This window comes from Elgaria multicarinata, chromosome 6, assembly GCF_023053635.1.
Source record: "Elgaria multicarinata webbii isolate HBS135686 ecotype San Diego chromosome 6, rElgMul1.1.pri, whole genome shotgun sequence".
In the NCBI taxonomy this organism is placed as follows: Eukaryota; Metazoa; Chordata; class Lepidosauria; order Squamata; family Anguidae; genus Elgaria; species Elgaria multicarinata.
Window position 1 is genome coordinate 96,756,640 of NC_086176.1, and position 15,664 is coordinate 96,772,303.

Below are 15,664 nucleotides of genomic sequence, written 5' to 3' on the forward strand. Positions count from 1 at the left end.
AAATGCTCCTATCAGTTTTCTTGAGATTGTAAATTACAAGCAAGGTTGCTCAGTTACTTGAAGTACTTTCAGTTTCAGTCAACAAAAAGACTGATGTCTGCTATTTTGTCTACAACATGGCAAGTGGCTCACTGCTGTCATAAGTCAAACGTTTACTGCCTTATAGAGGGCCAGGAAAAAGTGTTAAGTTGTGGTTTTGTGACTTTGCTTCATTCTGTGTAATCGTGGCCTAGTTCACACATCACAACTCTGTTCCAGTTCTTCTCTATAAACAACTCAGAGTTTCCAGTTTGCACACAACACTAAACAACCCAGTGAGAGAGCATGCCTGGGTGGATTAGCTCCTCCCACTTGCAGTGGGAGAGATCAGGCTTAGGGAGCCAGCTTGCTCACTTGTTCACAACAACCCAAGGTTTGAAAAAAGGTATTGGATTTCTTTCTATCTAGTATTAATCACAACTCTGCTCATTCAAATCTAAGCCATTTATACTTTTAAGGCTGCAATTCTGTGTGTGCTTCTCTGGGAACAAGCTCCACTAAAGAGTGTCTTCTAAGTAAATATTCATAGAATTGGTCTGTAAACTTTATAAGTATTCTAAATAGTATAATTTTATATTCTAGATTGTAGCAGGGAGGTGAAATAATTGCCATGACCTAGCTGCTGCAATGCTGCCCTTTTACAAAATATGCTATGCAGTGTGTGCATCTGTCCTAAAACTATTAAAATTCATATTGTGATAGAAGCAAAGAGTTGGAATGTTTGATGATTATCTAATACAACAATAAGCATTCCTTGATGCTTCAGTCAAATTTTAATATAATAAGAAATACAGGTTTTGATCAGTGGCTATTTGATAAGGTTTTGCAATTAGCCAGAGAAGTAAACTCCTCCATGATGGAGATACCTGTAATTTAAAGAAATAAGTTTCGTAAAATATAATATTAGAAGCTGAAAAAGGAAAAGGGTGCTACATCATAGTATTGTAAAACAACACTGGGTAAAAAATACATATTTGTGGAAGATTAAAGTTCTGCAGTGCCACTGGAAAACCTGGAAAAACTCCTAAAATATTTCACAAGAAAATCTGGGCCAGTTGGAATTAATATAACTTTGGAAGAGTGTTTGGCTAAAGATGTAATTAAAAGCATTTAAAACACCTCTGACAAAAGTACTGTGGGTGCTGACTTCAGTTGTGATCTGCTTCAGAGATCTTGCTCTCAGCTCTGTAATTCATTTATTAAATTTATACGTCTCTTAATAATAATAATAAATTTATTTCTTACGCACCTCCATTTTGATCGAGGCGGGGAACAACAGTAAATATAAAATACATAAAACTGAATTAAAACATAATATATATTGTTAAAACATCCTAAAAACATCCTAAGATTCCACTGGATTCCCACCACAAAAAGCAGTCTCGAAACTGCTTACACATACTATACAGAAATCCATGATTAATATTACAGGAGGAGAGAGAGAAAATATAAACCATAATCAGCACAGTAATCATAAAAATGTAAACTAAAAACAATAAAATATGAAAAATGTTCATATACACAAATCTCACCCTGCTTACTGCCTAGAGTGAACCTCACAAAAGCAACCTAAAACGATTGAGCCATAATTAATGTCCAAATGCCTGGGAAAATAAGAACCTGTTGGCCTGATGCTGAAAAATTGACTGTCGGCACCAAATGAGCTTCCTTAGGGAGAGTATTTCATGAACAAGTGGCTGTCACAGAGAAGGCCTATTCCCATACTGACCCTCCCTGAGCTTTTCTCAAAGGGGGCATACAGAGAAGGGCCTCTGAAGCTGAACTCAGGGATTGAGCTGGTTCATAAGAGGAGAGGCAGTCCTTGAGGTATTGGGGGTCTGAGCCGTGTAGGGCTTTTTACATTAAAACCAGTGCTTTGAATTTGGCCCAGAAACAAATTGGCAACCATTCCAGACAAGACAGGACAGGGCTTATTTGTGAACTTTGCCTAGTCCCAGTCAACAGTGTGGTTGCCAAATTTTGCAGTGGCTGCATTTTCTGGACCATCTTTAAAGGAAGCTCAGCCTACAATACATTGCAGTAATTTAACTTAGAGGTTACTAGAGCACACACCACTGATGCTAGGGTATCCCCTTGCAGATACGGTTGCTGCTGGCTACAAACTGAAGCTGGTAGAAGATATTCTGTGCCATGGAGGTCACCTGAGCCTCTAAAGACTATGATGGATCCAGGAGTAGCTCCAAGCTGTGCACCTGCTCCTTCAGGCAGAGTGTGACCCCATCTAGAACTAATTGCTCTTCTCCCATCTGGACAGAGGAATTGCCCACTCGCAGAATTTCTGGATTGAGCCTCAGTTTACTGGCTCTCATCCAGTCCTTACCAAGGGTAGTCAGCAGTTCAGCACATCCACTGCCACACCTACCTGAGATGAAAAGGAGAAGTAGAATTGCATGTCATCAGCATACTAATGACAACACAATCCAAAACTTCAGATGACCCTGCCCACACAGCAGATTCATCATTAGTTAAGATCTGGTCAGTGATATCAGGGACAGAACCTTTTCAGTGGTGGCTCTGCAGCTGTAGAATTTCTTCCTTGGAAAATCCGCATACTTGCCATCTTTAGATGTGTTGTGAAGGCCTTTTTATAACTGTTGTTCTACAAGGCTTTCTCCAAGTAAGTATTCCTGTCTATCCACTGACTTCTACATATTTCTTTAAACAGTTTCAGCTAGTGAATTCTCGGATATATCTTCAATCATTCTTTACCATTGTGTTTATTGACACTTTGGAAATATTTTGTCTTGAAAAGCAGGGTATTATTCTCTGGACTATGTATCCTCTGTAAGAATTTGTTCAATGATGTAAGGGAAAAGAAAAATGGCTTTTAATTGTCTTGTTGCGCATACTATATTGAAATACTTGACTTTTTAACTAGTTTTTAATTATTATTTTTTTCAGAACAGACAAGAGCAACATCCCTACCAGAAAAAAATAGTTCCAGGACAGCAGAGGCTAAACCTCATGTGGTTGTGGCTCCAGTGGTAATGTCAAAGCTTTCAGTGAATGCTCCTGAATTTTACCCATCAGGATATGCTCCTAATCTTAATGTAAGCACATGACTCTTTCTGTTCCTTCTCAAAGCGAGTGAAGCAGATATGTATGCTGTTGGAGACTTAATAAACGTGTTTGGAAGAAGTGGCTTTGATCTTCCAAGTCCAAGCATTCCATCTCAGATTTTCCTTTGGTATTAACGCCAAACTATTTAAAATGAAGAAATTTCCTTTTCTAAGATGTTTCAGTGCTACCATGTTTCTGAAACTATGCCGTGGGTTAATTCAGTTGGGCATCCCGTAAGCAGCATTTTTAATTCACTGAGATATTGGTGATCTAAGAAGTTGCCTTGGGGACAGCTTGAAAACCCTTGTAGCTGAGTGACATAGAGTTTTGTGGAGAAAACATTCTATCTCAGAACAAATGTTAACCTTTCTCTCATCTGGGGTAGTGTGTACATAATACAGGCTAGCTACTGTTTCATAAAAGTCAACTTATCTACCTACCTAGTCTGGGATGATATCCTTCATATCATATCCTTCTCTGTTCATACAGCACCTAACACATACTTGATTGCTGAATCATTATAATATTTACTATGCTGGATTACTTGATTTCAAAGATCCTCCTATCAAAGTATGTCTTTTGCTATCACACATTATTTTACTGGTTTGTTTCAAAGGTTTAATGTGGTACTAAGTACCATATGCATAATTTCCACAGTCTTCTTTCCACCCACTGAAGAGTTCCTTCCATCCATGGAAGGCTTCCAATCCAGCAGAGTATTTCCACTGGCAGAATGGGTGAGGAAGCAATCTTTGATTCCCCCTATTCCTACAAAAATTTGCTCTGGAGTGTTGGGGGAACCTCCAGCACAGTAGAGGAGGTGGTGCTGGGAGTTGCAGAGGGAGGGGGGAATTGATAAAGATTGCCACCCTCTTTTCCACCAACAGGACTCCACTCAAGAAATGCCCCCACTAGGGGAAAAGAAGTTGCGTTCAATCCCTTGTTGTGAACATCTTGTCTATAAAAATCAGTTTCATTGTTAATTTTCCAGAAATTTTAAAATCTGTTCATAAGTAACATTTTCACTTGTGCAGATTATCCTGGCAATTTCACAAGTACATGCCTACTTTTGAAAGTTACTCTGGTCAATACCCATAAGCTTTTAGTTCATTACTTTGCTGATTCATAGACACACTGGGGCTAGTCAAGATGATTTCTGTGAGGGAAAAGAAATGTGTGAAAAATTCTAAGCACTGTATTTTTAAAAGTTGTTCCAGGGTCAGGATACAGAAAATCTATATACTGTTTCTGGTCAGTATACTTTAAAGTATATAAGTTTCCCCCCTTTTGTGTGTGTGCAACAACTCTGCAATATTTTTGTGATTTTATCTACTTACACCATAGTGTGCAGAATAAATACATGCAGAAGATTTCACTTGAATAACTTTCACTAATATGTATTAATGTTTTGTTAGTATTTTTTTAAACTAAGTTACAACCAGTGAAGAATAAATATGTATTACTTTGTAGTAGACTTAAAATAACATTGTTCCTATTCAAGCAAAAATTTACTGCTTCATCATTGCTCTATAAGTATTAAGGAAGTAGTTAATCAAAATGATCAAGAGGCTGGAGCAAAGGTTTTCTCCCCCGGGAGAAAAGGTTACAATGTTTGTGGCTCTTTAGCTTAGAAAAATGTTGTGTAAAGGGAGACATGATAAAGGTGTATAAAATTATGCATGATGCGGAGAAATAATATTAGAACCCAGGGTTATCCCATTAAATTTTATGGTGGAAGATTCAGGACACAAATGGAAGTTCTTCACATGGCACATTATTAAACTATGGAATTCCCTACCACAAGACATAGTGATAACCACCAACTTGGATGGCATTAAAAGTGGATTAGATAAATTCATGGAGGATAAGGCTATCAATTGCTACTAGTCATGATGGCCATGTATTAACTCAGTTGCTTGTAGCGCAAGTGGGAGAGTGCTGTGGCACTCATGTCCTACTAGTGGGTTTCGCATGGTATCTGGCTGGCCACTGTGTGAACAGAATGCTGGACTAGATAAGCTTTTGGTCTAATCCAGCAGGGCTCTTCTTATATCCTTATGCAAAGGATTCTATATTCTAGGATATTATTAAAGGCTTGTAAAGGGCCACATCTGCTTGTTTGTTGTGAATACGAATTGCCTTCAAGTGACCAGGCAGAGAATCTTTATTTTGTCTTTTAGTAACAAACAGATATGTGTACGGATATGCTAGTAAATGGTTTTGTGGGATAGTATTCCCCCCCCCCCTTTGAAAATGTCATCAAGGCATTTTTACCACTTGAGGTGATCTACACAAGTTCTTTCACTCTGTTTTGGTGTAACTCTTCTCCTTTCCCGCATTAACAAAAGTGGTACAGTTTTCTAAATCCCAGTATCCACATTGTGTGGACAAGACAACACTGTACAATAGAGATAGCAGTTAAGACCTCTATCAAACCTTATGACTTATTTATGAATATTCCTGTTTTCAATTGTGAAACTTCAGTTTTTGTGTCAGGAATATAGTTAAAACAGTTAAATGAGAAATGATCATGTTCAGTTTAATTCCCAAACTACCTGTAATTGTTTTTTAGGAACTTTCTTTAGAAGATGGTTGTGATGGATATCCAAGTCTAACTGAATACGTGCAGGACTTTCTAAACCGCCTTGCAGGACAGCCAGCTTGTTTTGAAACTGAAATAGCCCATTTTTCAGAAATTCTAAATGGCTGTGTCACTGCAGATGAAACTTTACAAGAACTTGTTGAACTCATTTACCAACAGGTAATTTTTGTGTGAGTGAGATGGACAAGTTGCACATTATATATTAAATCATATTTATGTGAATTTCCAGTGTCACAATAACAAAGAATTGATCAAAACATTTCTTTGAATTCAATAAAGTCTTCTGCCAACAGGTGTTTTTGAGGATCCAGATATCCATTGTATAGAATGGGATTGGAGTTTCACCTTGCATGTTTAAAATAGTAATAGAGAGGAGTGTGCTTTTGAATATTAAGCTCAAAGTAGTGGTGCTCTCATTATCTGATTTAAAGCCTGTAAGGAAATAAACCTATCAGTTGCATGTAATGTTTGTCCATTGAAATGAGTGGGACAAACTTAAGTCCTATTCATTTGAGTGAGTCTTCTCTGAGTAAGATTGACATTACATAAAACCCATAGGGTTGCAGCATTGCTTAGAAAGATTTATGAAATCTTTTCTGAACATTTTTAGCTACTGGAAGCAAATAGGGGAGGGTTAGTGAAGTCATATCTACAGTATCATTTTTAATTTCTTGGACAGTTCTATTTGCTCTCTAAAAATTGTATGATATTTGAAACTCTAGGAAAGGTTTTTTTAAAGGGAATACTTTCTGTTGTTACGGTAAGACAAAACTGTTGGCTCCTAGTGTCATATTTTACTGAATAATCAACTAAATTAATTAGAAGCATCATTAATTAAGTGCTATACTTCTATGCAGTTCTGCTCAAGTGTGGAGAATTTTACTTCTAAACAAGTAACTTAATTATGTGTGCAACAAGGTTACAAAATATTCTGTAGAGTTACTAATCTATTTTTGTTATCCAAATGGGTTATATCATTTTTTTGTACACCGTCAATTCTTTGAAATGAATTCCTGAACTATTCCCAAATTAACTTTGATAATTGTATGAGAGCAGATAGGTTTGGGCACAGCATTGGTAAATGCCAAATCAAATTGAAGTTTTTTATTTATTTATTTATTACATTTCTATACCGCCCAATAGCCGAAGTTTTCTGGGCGGTTCACAAAAATTAAAACCATTCAAGGTATAAAACAACAGTACTTCCCAACGGCATTTGGATACCATCAACCATAGTATCCTTCTGGATATGCTGTCTGGGGAGTTGGAGGGTCTGTGCTGCAGTGGGCCTGCTCGTATTTGGATGGCCTATTCTAGAAGGTGGTGCTAGGTGATTATTGCTCTGGACCTTGGCAGTGATGCTGTGGGGTGCACAGAGCTCTTTTTTTATCTCCCATGCTGTCCAATATCTACATGAAAGTACTTGGGGAGGTTATCTGGAGATATGGACTAAAGTGTCACCAGTATGTAGAAGACACTCCACCTCTCGTTTTCATCAAATCCAAGCGAGGCAGTGGATGTTCTGAATCAGTGCCTGGGTGTAGCAAGGGGGGCCAATAAACTGAAACTCAATCCAGACAAGATGGAAGCACTGTTAGTGGATGGTTCTTTGGACCGGCTGAATAATATTCAACCTATTCCAGAAGGGGTTGCGTTCCCCTATAGGATCAGGTTTGTAGCTTGGGGGTCCTCCTTGATGCAGAATTGTCATTGGAGGCTCAGGTGTCTGCAGTGGCACGGAGCTGTTTTTATCAGCTTAGGCTGATATACCAACTATGTCCTTATCTGGACAGAGATAAACTAGCTACAGTTATCCATGCTCTGGTAACTTCTTGTCTGGATTACTGTAATGCATTGTACATGGGGCTTCTTTTGAAAACAGTCCAGAAACTTTAACTAGTCCAAAATAGGCGAGCAAGATTGTTAAAAGGGAACTGGCCAACATGTACTTTTCTGGGCCCAACTCAAAGTGCTGTTGTTAACATTAAAACTCCTAAATGGCTTGAGGCTAGGTTTCTTGAATGATCTTCTTTTCACATCTATATCTACTCTGACCCCAATATCATCTTCAGAGGTCCTTCTGCAGGAACCTTCTCTGTTGTGGCACCCTGGTTGTAGAATAAGCTCACCAGAGAGGCTCCCTTGACACCTACGTTGTGGCCTTATTTTATCATGTTGTATTTTAATTATGAAATGCCAGAGAGCTTTGGCTATTGGGCAGTATTAGAAATGTAATAAATAAAAAGAGCAATCTTATGCCCATCAGACAGCATCTGGGGAGCATAGGATTATTCAGTTTCCTGGCTCTGACCTCAGAAACAGGACTCCGACCTTAGAGAGAAGAAACTGTGCTTCTTGCCCCTTTCCCATCTACCTCGTAGCTGGCATGGAGAGAACTACACTGGCTACTTCTCCGTGCCTCAGAAAACAGAGGCATTTTCAGGAACACAGAGGGGAGGAGACTGGGATGGCTGTCTTATGCCCAAGCCTCCTTCTTTCTCCCTCCAAGGTACCAGTGCAAAATTGCCCATCTGACAGAAATGCAGGGCAGCTGTGGAACATGGAGCCTCCACTCTCCTCCCACCCTGCATAGGATACTTGGCAGCCTCTGAGTTTGGAGCCTGCATAGGATTGCACCCTAAATAAATTAATAGACTGAACAGGCAGAAGCGCTCATATTGTATAAATGCAGCTAGATATTATTTTCAGTAGAAGATTGTAGTTGTAGCAAACAGACTTTCTGTCAAATAGCAAATTTGAGGCCTCTTGGAAGTTTTGAAAACGAGGACAGAGACCTTGAATTGAACTCTATCAATTAGGAGACTTGGTAGAGAGAGTAGAGGAATCCATGTTCCTAAGTAATAATGTGTTGTGAACCATGTTAATTGCATTTAGTTTCTATTTTCTTTCAGCTCAGGTTTTAATTGCTGCTTGTTAAAAAAAAAAGTGAAAATAACTAGTGCTTTTTCACTTCTCAACTTCCTTCTTAATATTTACATTAGAATTTCTGCCTTCAGAAAGGGCAGCTATTCATTTCTCTGTAGAAGATGGAGGTAATTTGAACTAGATGAATGGTGTTTGTAAACGACTTTATTGTAATCTTGAAAATTATTCATATATTCCATAGAAATCTTTCAAACTGATTTACCAACAGTCTCAGTCTCTCTCTCTCTCTCCCCCCCCCCCTCTCCATGGGTAAATAGAGGTCATGAATATGTTGAGATTTATTCTTCAGCTTCATTAGGTTGTATCTGTTGGATAAACTAAGTACCATTTCTAGAGAACTATGCCAAAATCCAGTGCACAGGTTTGGTTTGAACAGTACACAAAACTGTGCCATAGACCACCTTTCTCTCTCCTCCCTCTTCATGTACTGATTCTGTCCTCCATTTTCACATTTCTCTAACCACAGCTTGTGAGATCTGAACTGGGTCATTGAAATTAGTTAGTGAGCTCAACTGAAGATTGTCTTATTGAAATTCTTATTTTGTGGTCCAGGAAAATGTTCTGATAAATATGGGTGGGTAGGGGAATCCACAAAAAACACACAACATTTTGTGTTTTCTAATTCCAAATATTCTTTTGTTTGGAAGGCTACATCTGTCCCAAATTTTTCCTATATGGGGGCAAGGCTGTGCAATTACCTTTCTCATCATCTCACTATTAATCCACAAAGTGGCAACTTCAGACAATTACTGCTTCACAGGTCAGTATATGTGTTTTTATGACGAATAATTATGCTCAAAATTGGCTTGGTTTGTGTCTTCTCTGTTTAAACTTCTGATTCAAGATAGATTGGTCAACAGTTTCAGAACAGTTTTATTTCTTACATAATTAATATTCTAGTTATTGTTGCCCCCATACCTGTTGGGTCTTTTAAAGCTATTTGTGATTTCTGCTTCATATTCAAATATGATCTCTACTTCTGTATCTGGTGTTTTTGCTGGTAAATGAAATTTACAGATATATATTTTTTAAATATTGAAGGAAAAGCTGTTGCTGACATGACATCAGACACCAACCCTTGATGATTCAACCTGTGTGTATTCTATATATCTGTACAGTTTCTAAGAATCCCAGTGTTGTTGTTTTTAAAAGCAAATTTCTAGTCTGCATGATGGCAAGCATGTACAGGTGTGTAAGTTTTAAATCCCTGGAAATAATATTATTCATATTAATTCATTACAATTTGCAAAATTTAATCAGTGAAGAATTTGGATTTCTGTAGTACCGAAGTTTGATTTTTTAATGGATATGTCTAGGAGAATACAGCTGGACATACTTCAGCAGATATGTTTTCTATATTCAATAGTGTTGATGTCATGTATTTTGCATTCTGAGCACAACCTAAAGTGATTTTTGGCATATTTTTGAGATATAAAATTTATTAAAATGTAGCATGTTATGATACACTAGATCAGGGGCAATTTCAGGATGTCCTTGGGCAATTTTCACCCCTAGGACCATCCCACCCCCACAGGCTGACCCCCACCCCACCACCCCACACACACAGGTTCTAAAACCAGAAGAAGACAATAAATAAAAAACAGAAACCAGATGGCATCCTATGCTGCTACAGAGCATCAAAATTAGCTTGTTTGCAATCTAATTTTTACCCTTTTGGAGCTCCATTGCAGCTCTGGGCATCATTTTGCTTACCGCAACCACACAAACATTAGTTTTTATTTGGTGTCTTCTCCAAATTTCAGGGGTGGTGGGAGCCGCTCTGGGGGCTGCAGCAGCTGCATGTGGTCAGACAACACAATAACCCATCATTGAACAACATCCCACACCAAATGGGTTAGCGTGTTGTATAAACCCAGCCAATATGTCTGTTTCATATTTTTTTTATCTAAATTGTGCCCTTTTGCCAAGGAGCTCAGTACGGTACATATCAGCTGTTACTTATTTTACTACAATAATAATTCTGTGAGGTTGGTTTGCAGGAGAAATAATGACCAGCTTCACAGCTGAGGAGAGACTTGAACCCAGGTCTTCCTGATGTAAGCACAATTCTGTCTGCACCATAACACGCTGGCTGTATGACTCTTACAGTGGCACTCATTTTGATAGATGGGGTATAGGGAGAGCCTCTATGCGGCATGCAACTGTCAAGGTGTACATGTACAGTTTGTATGTCTGCACCCTGTGGGCTGAGCCACCTACTTTTCAGAGTGAAGGGCAAATTCTACCCTCATACAAATGAATGGTTCATTTAAAGCAGGGATGGGGGCATAGCCAATAGCGAGGGATGAGGAATGTAGGCCAAAACATCTGGAAGATCACGTTGCCCACCCCTGATTTAAAGTAAAAGGTGCATTCAGCCACACAATTAGGGTGAGTGAGTAAGTTTTGCCTGTTCACAATTGTATCCTTGATAGCATCCCATTTTAACCTTGCCTCCCAAAACTCAATGGAAGCTACTGCAAACTGAGCCAGCCCCTGTGTGCATAGCTCCACCATGGTTTCCCTTCCTTGGTTGCAGTAGAGCAGGGATGGGCAACATCTGGCCCTCCATCTGTTGTTGGATTACAACTCCCATCAGCCATGCTGGCTAGGGCTTATGAGAGTTGGAGTCCAGCATCTAGAGGGCCACAGGTTACCCACCTGTGTGCTAGAATGTGCTAGAGCACAGGAATTGGCAAAGTATAAGAAAAATGGATTGTAATAGGTTGTAGCGATATTTTTGAATCATGAACAGCCACGTAAATATTTTCTTCGTAATAGCTAGAATTGATAAACACAGCAAGTACTACTGGGGGGGAAATTCAAAATTTTGATACAAAGCCATCTCTTTTAGGTGTCGAAAAGAGTATGAAAATAGAGATGAAGCCGCCAAGGGAGATGAAGCTGCACGGAAAAGATTTCATGCATTTGTGCTATTTTTAGCTGAACTTTATCTAAATTTAGAGGTAAAAGGATTTTCTGTCTTGGTTAAAAATAGAATAATACGAACTTACATAGTTGTAGTGCCAGAAATTTCATGAGGAAAGGGGCCTAAGAGTACATAAGTTAGGGCAATGTAAGTTGTGGAAAACAGCAAACATCTAAATACAAGTAACATATCTTTATGGTTCTCTTATTCACTATATAATTTTAAAAATTAATTTAAATAATTGTCAAGTGCCCAAATGCCTGTCACTTGCCTTTTCACTCACTTGCCAAAACTTTGACTGATGGGAACTGGTTTATTTCTTTGGGAGCAATTGGGTGGAATACTGTCAGCATCTTTTTAATTATGTTTGCATAAGCAAAACAAACAAAGCTGGAAGTTTAGTTGAATATTCCTAAGGACTATGCAGACAACAATATTAGTACAAAATTATGTAGTGATTAGCAATGCTGGCATTTATGACTGACAGACAGCATGCATGCATTCAGTCCTGAATACCTTATTTGCCAGTGCACCAACTCCCTGATTTGAGCCTCTTGAACCCAAGCAATTCGGTACCTTTGGGACAATTCAAGCTGTTATACTTCAGTAGCATTTATTTCAACAGGCTATTATAAAATATAGTTTTAAATTTCCTCTTAGGTGTTCAAAATTTTGTGACCTTTCATTCAAGTAAGTGTGCCAAGTAATTAAATTATGACTGTTGTGTTGACTTTTTAAAATGAAAATAAGCTGGAGGGAAGAATATTTTTCTAGCTTGCTGATAGCAGGTAGAAGGCTTTCTAAGCCAGAGAGAGAGAGAGAGAGAGAAATGCCCCCCCCCCCCCGAAATGAAGCCAGGACAGAAAGGAGTTGAATCTCAGTGTTAGTTTTTCCTGCCCCTATTTGTTTAAATGTTTTGACCCATAGCTTATCTAAGTGACAGCATCTTTAAAATCTTTAACAACAATTCACTCCTCCATGCATATTCAGAGAAGAATAATCATATGCAAAACGTACTTCAACTGGATGTGCTAAAATGTGAAGAAGGCTGATTTAATGTATTCCCCTATATCCGGGGGTCCCAACCTTTTTGGACCCGTGGGTTCACTTGGAAAGTTGAGATACTGCTGTGGGCACCACCATAAATGCCTAATCAGTTGGTCACTGCTTTGGCATCTGCCTATCTCGTCTATGGATCTTAGGCTGCATCTTATTTAGCAAAAACATTTGCTTGGTGTCTATTGGACATCGCAACATCTCTTTAAGAAGGGATTGTCTAATTCAGTTAATTGCGGGTGGTGCAATACAGCTAATGCTGCTTTTAAACATATGTTTTGGCAGTGTCCAGATGTTGCTTCTTTTTGTGGGGAGGTTATTACACAGAAACAAATTGTACTGGAACAATCTTTAATATTCATTGATGTACACGTTCTTTTAAATTATTTATCTGCTTCATGGAAATTAACAAATGGTCAGCATACATGGATCTCTGCGCACTCTTGACAGCTAAAAGTCTGATATTGCAACACTGAAAAGATAAACACTCACTTCAAATCATGCGATGAATTGATGGCCTTACAACACTTTTGGCATACCTTCAGATGGATATTTGTTCCATCTTTGTTGCAGGCCAAATCTAACTGCTAGAAAGTTGTATGCATTTCATACAAATCCATGTATGTATATTTTAAAAAATGGGTATTATTATTTTTAAAAAATGTTTTTTTAAAAATATTTTCAGGTGGCCACAGGGCAGCGCTTTGGGGATCCCTGCTGTACATACATACACACCTTCATAGAGTTCTCAATGTTCCTAAATTGACATTCTTGTCATTTGTTTGTACATCCCATAATTAAAATACAACTCAAGAAGCAGCATCATGTTAACAACGTAAGAAGAGTTCTGCTGGATCAGATCAAAAGCCTCTCTAATCCAGCACTCTGTTCCTACAGTTGCCAACCAGATACCCAATGTTCCTGCCTCCACACACTCTGGAGAGCCTTTAATAAAAACACCCAAATTAGCTGCTCCTACATATTTGCTTTTATAAGCTTATAACTATTTAAACAAATTAATTTATAAAATCAGCCTTCCCTAGAAACTCACACTGGCCTATGATTTGCCAAACCAACAGAGGCATGAAACCCACCATAGTTAAAAATAAAAGGGGAAACATACTAGCCTTCTTACTATGCCCAAAAAAAGGCTGATATGTAATATAATTATTTATTCTAAAAATGAGAGTCTGCAGCTGCAAAGTCTGCAGGTGGTCTGAAGTCCGTTAAGGCAAACCCTGCTACTTCCCTCAAAACAAAAATGGGGAGAACATACAAACAACGCTAGAGCCTTTGAACGCAAAATGCCCCCCCCCCCCACACACACACTTGTTATGCTTCTTCCACCAAATGACCACGCATCTTCTCTCACCACCACCCCATGCAAGTTGGTCAATCACAAGTGACTCGCTAGGGCTGCAATCCTGTGCACAATTACTTGGGAGTAAGACTCATTGAACTCAGTGGGATTTACTTCTGAGTAGACATGCATAGACTTAATCTGTAGTAGTGTTTTAAGAAAATGAGGAAAGGCTGGGAAGTTGCCAATCTCGGGTCTTTCACACTCTGGATGTGAAAGGAGGAGAAACATTTGTGACCCAGCAGACAGATACACACATACCTCTTCACCCTACAACGTTCTCTTGGGAGCAGGGCAGCTCAGTAACTGGCCTCAGTGAGGCAAGTGGGGCAGCAGTCAGAAGGGCGAAATAAAGGGCCAGCAACAGAGGAATAGCAGCAGTATTGTCATTAAGCACTGCAAGGAGCGATGCCTCAAATACCGTGGCTGTTGGGACAGGAAGGTGCTCTGTCAAATCAAGGAGAAAGGAAGGTGCCGGCAAAGGCGGGGCGGGGGGAAGAGAAGCTGCACTTAGAGTCTTTGCGAGCTGCCAGTGGCCCACGGCCTTACAGTGAAGACCGTGGCCCTAGATTGAGGGAAAGGGGTGCACAATTTGTATCGGATTAAGAATTCTGCCCAAAATGAAACTCCTGAGAAGTCCCCTTGCTTCATTTTATTAGATCATAGACGTTAATTTCTGTTCTATATGCAGTTAGGTTTATATAGACATATACAACTTCAGATACTTTCATAATTTGCAGTATTTTTAATTTTGACGTCCATAAAACAAGGGGTTCCAAACTTAGGAAAATACTAAGAATTAATTTTAACATCCTGTAAATGTTCAGATACATTTTTTATATATATTTATAGATTAAAGGAACTAAAGGTCAAGTAACCCGAGCAGAGATTCTTCAGACTGGACTTCAGGAATTATTAAACACGCTTTTTTCTAATCCTGTGGACAACAATTTAATCTGTGCAGTAAAGCTACTGAAAGTATGACATTTTCATTATTCGGGGCTTTATTCTTAAACCTTTTTTAATTCTGATGTGAATATGCTACCAATGTATATCTGGATTTTTATTATATATATATATATATATATATATATATATATATATATATTCTGTTTCTGTACTGGATCACAGTAGATAAAGTGGCAGATGTGGACCAGGAAGCTCGATTCAGATCTTCACTGATCCATGAAATTTACTGGGTGCTCATGTCACAATCTATTGCTAAGCTGAGCTATCTCAGAGGGTAGTTGTGGAATTATCCCATTTTATCATCACGTGTGCCTCACTCTGCTTCTTAAGGGAGAGGCAAGTTATAAAATGGAAAATTCTTTGAGACGGCATTGATTTGCGTCATTCCATTCTCCCACTGCAGCCTCCTATGCTACATCCCGTGGTGTCCCCACCTGCAGGATCAGCTTTTCTCATGGGCCAGAGAAGACAGCAGTAGGAAGGAAAGGGCAGGAAAGCATACTGTATAAGCAGTTACTCACTTATGCAACTCTGGATCCAACCATTTAGGCGCACGCAGCTTAGTCCAGTGAATAGTCTCAATCAATCTAGTTGTTGATTGTATCATAAGGGTGGGGGGGTATATGGATAGCATGATTACTATTCTTTTTAAAAGCAAAAGAAATTTTGTGTAGCAGTTAGT

The 15,664-nt window shown here is 38.8% G+C and overlaps 1 protein-coding gene across 2 annotated transcripts in view; it reads left to right on the forward strand.

Annotated features, from left to right (window-relative positions):
• The window catches only part of PAIP1 (poly(A) binding protein interacting protein 1), a 28,916-nt gene that overhangs the window by 6,841 nt on the left and 6,411 nt on the right, over positions 1 to 15,664 (forward strand). For both annotated transcript variants that reach the window (XM_063128101.1, XM_063128100.1), the window contains exons 2-6: positions 2,962 to 3,110; positions 5,693 to 5,881; positions 9,316 to 9,428; positions 11,523 to 11,634; positions 14,866 to 14,991. In XM_063128101.1, coding sequence (XP_062984171.1) covers positions 2,962 to 3,110; positions 5,693 to 5,881; positions 9,316 to 9,428; positions 11,523 to 11,634; positions 14,866 to 14,991 — 689 coding nt within the window. The remainder of the gene's footprint in view (positions 1 to 2,961; positions 3,111 to 5,692; positions 5,882 to 9,315; positions 9,429 to 11,522; positions 11,635 to 14,865; positions 14,992 to 15,664) is intronic.